Source organism: Kryptolebias marmoratus, linkage group LG15 (genome assembly GCF_001649575.2).
Source record: "Kryptolebias marmoratus isolate JLee-2015 linkage group LG15, ASM164957v2, whole genome shotgun sequence".
Classification (NCBI taxonomy): Eukaryota; Metazoa; Chordata; class Actinopteri; order Cyprinodontiformes; family Rivulidae; genus Kryptolebias; species Kryptolebias marmoratus.
Window position 1 is genome coordinate 11409501 of NC_051444.1, and position 3879 is coordinate 11413379.

The 3879-nt window shown below is 34.2% G+C and overlaps 1 protein-coding gene across 1 annotated transcript in view; it reads left to right on the plus strand.

The window, feature by feature from the left end:
- tspan15 (tetraspanin 15) overlaps positions 1-3659 on the plus strand; it is a 40233-nt gene extending 36574 nt beyond the window's left edge. Inside the window, exon 8 of the mRNA XM_017418628.3 lies at positions 2111-3659. Coding sequence (XP_017274117.1) covers positions 2111-2320 — 210 coding nt within the window. The 3' untranslated portion in view covers positions 2321-3659. The remainder of the gene's footprint in view (positions 1-2110) is intronic.
- The last annotated feature ends 220 nt before the right edge of the window (positions 3660-3879 follow it).

The window sequence follows — 3879 nt, forward strand, 5'->3', positions numbered from 1 at the left end:
AATAAAAATAAAATAAAATAAAAATAATAATAATAAATATATGTATATATATATATACATATATATATATATATATATATATATATGTATATAATAAACACTCCACTTGATAATCACTAGAATAAATAGTTTTCAATAATGGTGTGGAGAGGATGGCTGTAAGGGGAGAAGGGAGGCCATAAAGAAAAAAAAAAAAAAAAAAAAAAAACTTAGTTTTTCATCATGAATCCCTTTAACATATTTGAGACCCTGCAGAATCATCTTTACAGGGAATAAAACAAAAGGCAGCCAGAATCTGACAATGAGCTTCAGTATATCTGCAAAGAAGTCTTAATAATTACTCATAAATTCTACTTAAAGACGTTATATTTCAGGCTTTGTTCAAGAATAAAGTGATTCAGCTTACATGTTTAAATAAATGGTTGTGACTATTTCCCAATTTGCAATTAAAACACAGAAATGATGGGTGGCTCAGAACTTTTGCACAGTGCTGTAGTTTGGTTTTAGTTGGTCTGAAAGTAACATCTACGGTACTTAAATGGCAAAATCAAGAAACAAAGAAAAGAAAAAAAGAGCTGACTGTTAAACACTTTCTACATTGGTGCTTATTTGGACTAAAATGTTTTTTATGTTGCTAAATGTGGATCAGCCCCTTTTGTCAAAATGCAAAAACCACCTCAGGTGTACATAAAAATACATAAACATGCATTTGTGCTTTTAATGTGGCACAAATTTAGCCTGAAAACATTCATAAATATGTTTACAGAATTAAATATGAGGTATAAATCCAACTTATCTTTTAACTGACCTATTGATGTACTGCATTATTAGTGTTATTTCTGGTAGAACTATGACAACGGTGGTATTTGTACTCACTAAGATTTACTCAACAGGAACAGTGTAATTAGTTTCAGAACATTTGTAAAAAACCAGAAGCAGAGTAGAACAAAACATTTATCCAGATTGAAAATTCTGTGATGCTACTCGTGTGACTAAAAGGTAGGAAATGTATAATTTCCTCACCTCTCAGGTGCCTCTGACAGCTCATCAGCAGTGAAAAAGTAATAAAAGCAGCTTTAACAAAAAATGCTTCACATTCTGCTGTATTTTATATTACATTAGAGGAGGACTAACCTGGAGCTGCTGTGACCCTGAATGACCCCCATGTTGCATTTACTGAATATATCTTAGACCATTTAGATCCAATCTTTCTGACCACATCCAGCTGACAGAGGTGAGCGCACGAGGCATGGAAGCTATTTTTTCTCACGTTTCTGCCCTCTTACGTTTTTGTGGAAATCATACAGTGCATTTAGAATCAAGAATTTCTGACTGCTATGAATACATGAATAGCGAGTGAGTTTGACTGCAAGCAGCACGTTGGATGTCACTGAGCTGCTTCTGAGACCGAGCGCAAATACCGTCTGACAGTAATTCGGTCCACATAATGGGGGATTCTCATTATTATTTATAAAGTATTATATGTTCTCTGGATCCTCAGGTGCTCCAAACATAATCAGTTTGGTCCCTTACTAAGAAGGACGTTCCAGTTTGCTGTGTTTTTTTTTTTTTTTGGGGGGGGGGGTGTTCCAGTTAAAGTGGGCTTGAGTGAAGCTTCATTGTCCTGAAGAGAAAAAGAGAGAAAGCTGATGCTTAATTATTTGCTAATAATCTGATTTTATTTTTGCCCCATTCTCAAAAGTAGATAATAAAATATAAAATAATCCCACCTAACTTGAAATATGAGGTAAAAAAATTAAAACGAAATGTGTTCAGATTATTATATATAAGTAAATAAAACCCTGCGGGTGCATTTAGTGTTTTACTTGTAAACTGATGTTTAGGCTCTTGGAAAATGTTTCATGCAAGAGGAAGTGTGCAGAGATATTCAGGTTTAGTTTGGTTTTCTCAGAATGCATCTCCTTTCCTAATCTGAAAATAAATGTGCAAACACAATCCCCTTATATGTTCAAAGTTTTTAAGACCTGCAGAAGAAAAACCACTGATCAAATCAGAAAATTCTAAATTACATTGGAGGTGCATGAAAACCCAAGAAAGAGAGTAATTAAAAACGCATTTGGTGACACCCAGTATTTTCCTCTCTGTCTAGTTCTTCGGCGTGATCATGACCTGGGTGTACATCACTCAAGTTGAAAAGGAGGTGGAAGAATACGAACGTTTGAAGCTCGAGATAGAGCGGCAGGCTGAGATGGAAAACATGATGGAAATGAGGAGCAAGAAACCGCCCCGCCTTGCCAAATGGCTGAAGTGTATGCCCGACAAGGAAATATACTACACACTCAAAGAGCCCAGGGTGTAGTAGACATTCTTTAGGGTTCAGCTTCCTTTTTATTCCTGTGTGTCTTTTTTTACTGAGGACTGTGTTTTACATTCTCCCAATAGAAAGTATGAAAATAAAACTGCATAGTGGCTCAGACAGTCTCAGGGATAAACGTGGGAACCAAATTCATATTTACCTTCTGTGTATTAAGGCAGATAACATAGCTGTGATGTCTTTAAACGCAAAAGTCAAGGCAGCGTTTGTATAAAAACCTGAACAGGCTTTGGTATCAAATGTTCATCAATCCCTCTGAGCCACTAGAGCTCATTAAACCTGCATGATGTGTCCAGCTTATTAAGAGTAATTCCACAGCAAGAAAAGCTCAAGGTGAACTAATTTAAATGTTTGTGTTTCCTAACAAGATTATGCACATAAAAAAACTACCTTTTATTTTTTAAATTGGATTAAATTAGAAAAATTTAGCTTTGGCAAATAAATTACAATATGAAAGTGACCAAAACATCTTCTGTATGAACCGTGAAATACTGTATTAACCTTGGTGAAAGTATATCAAGTTCAGCTTCCTTTAGCAAAGCCTTAACTGTTGTTTTTTTTTTTTGTGTGTTGAATGAAAGCACCACGCTGCTTTAAAATGAATGTTAATAAAGTGGTTCTGCAGTTCCAAAGGGATATGTCAGGATTTTTGTGCAGCATATTAGGCCTAAATAAAGAAAATGATCATTAAAATGTAAACTTATTCCACCGCAGGATTAACAAACTGTTTTTATTTTCTAAACTCAACCACAACGTGAAGTTCAGTCTTCAGACTTCTGTTCTTTGTAAACTTAGCAGCAACTCAGACCACTTTTCTGCAGCTTGGTGCACTTTTTAAAATGTTGGAATTAGTTTTATTGCAAGAATTGATCTTGTTCAAAACTAAATTTTCAGAAAAAATGGTTTCTTTTTCCCTTTGAGTCTTTCATGATTCTTTTCTTGCCTGTCAGGTTTACAGAGTGTGTATTCTATACTCTAATTTGCTGTTACCTCAAAATGCTGTCATGTTTTGTTTTGGGTTGTTTTTTTTTTGGCTGTGTGCCATTTAGATAGTTTGGGTTGGGGTGTTAATTAATCAAAGTGATTTTGTTTTCATATAGTTTTCTTTTTTTTTGCTTATGACTAAACAGCATTCCTTAAAATATGTTTAACCTTGTGTTATATTGGTTTGTACTTACATCATGGCTACCACACATTTGTAAGCTGCAAACTTTCAGTTAAAGTTGTGATGAAGATTAAATTAAAGTGCAGACCAAACATGAGGGGAGTTCATCACCGCCGTCACATATCAAAATAAAGTATGAAGTAAAACACAAAGATATCATGCTGGCAGCTGCAGGAAATGATCATTTTGGGGGGAGTACATTCACCTTCAGAGAAATATCTGTGCCTTTAAACATTTACAGGTGCTGGTCATAAAATTAGAATATCATGAAAAAGTAGATTGATTTCAGTAATTCCATTTAAAAAGTGAAACTTGTATATTATATTCATACATTACATACAAACTCATATATTTCAAATGTTTATTTCGTTTAATTTTG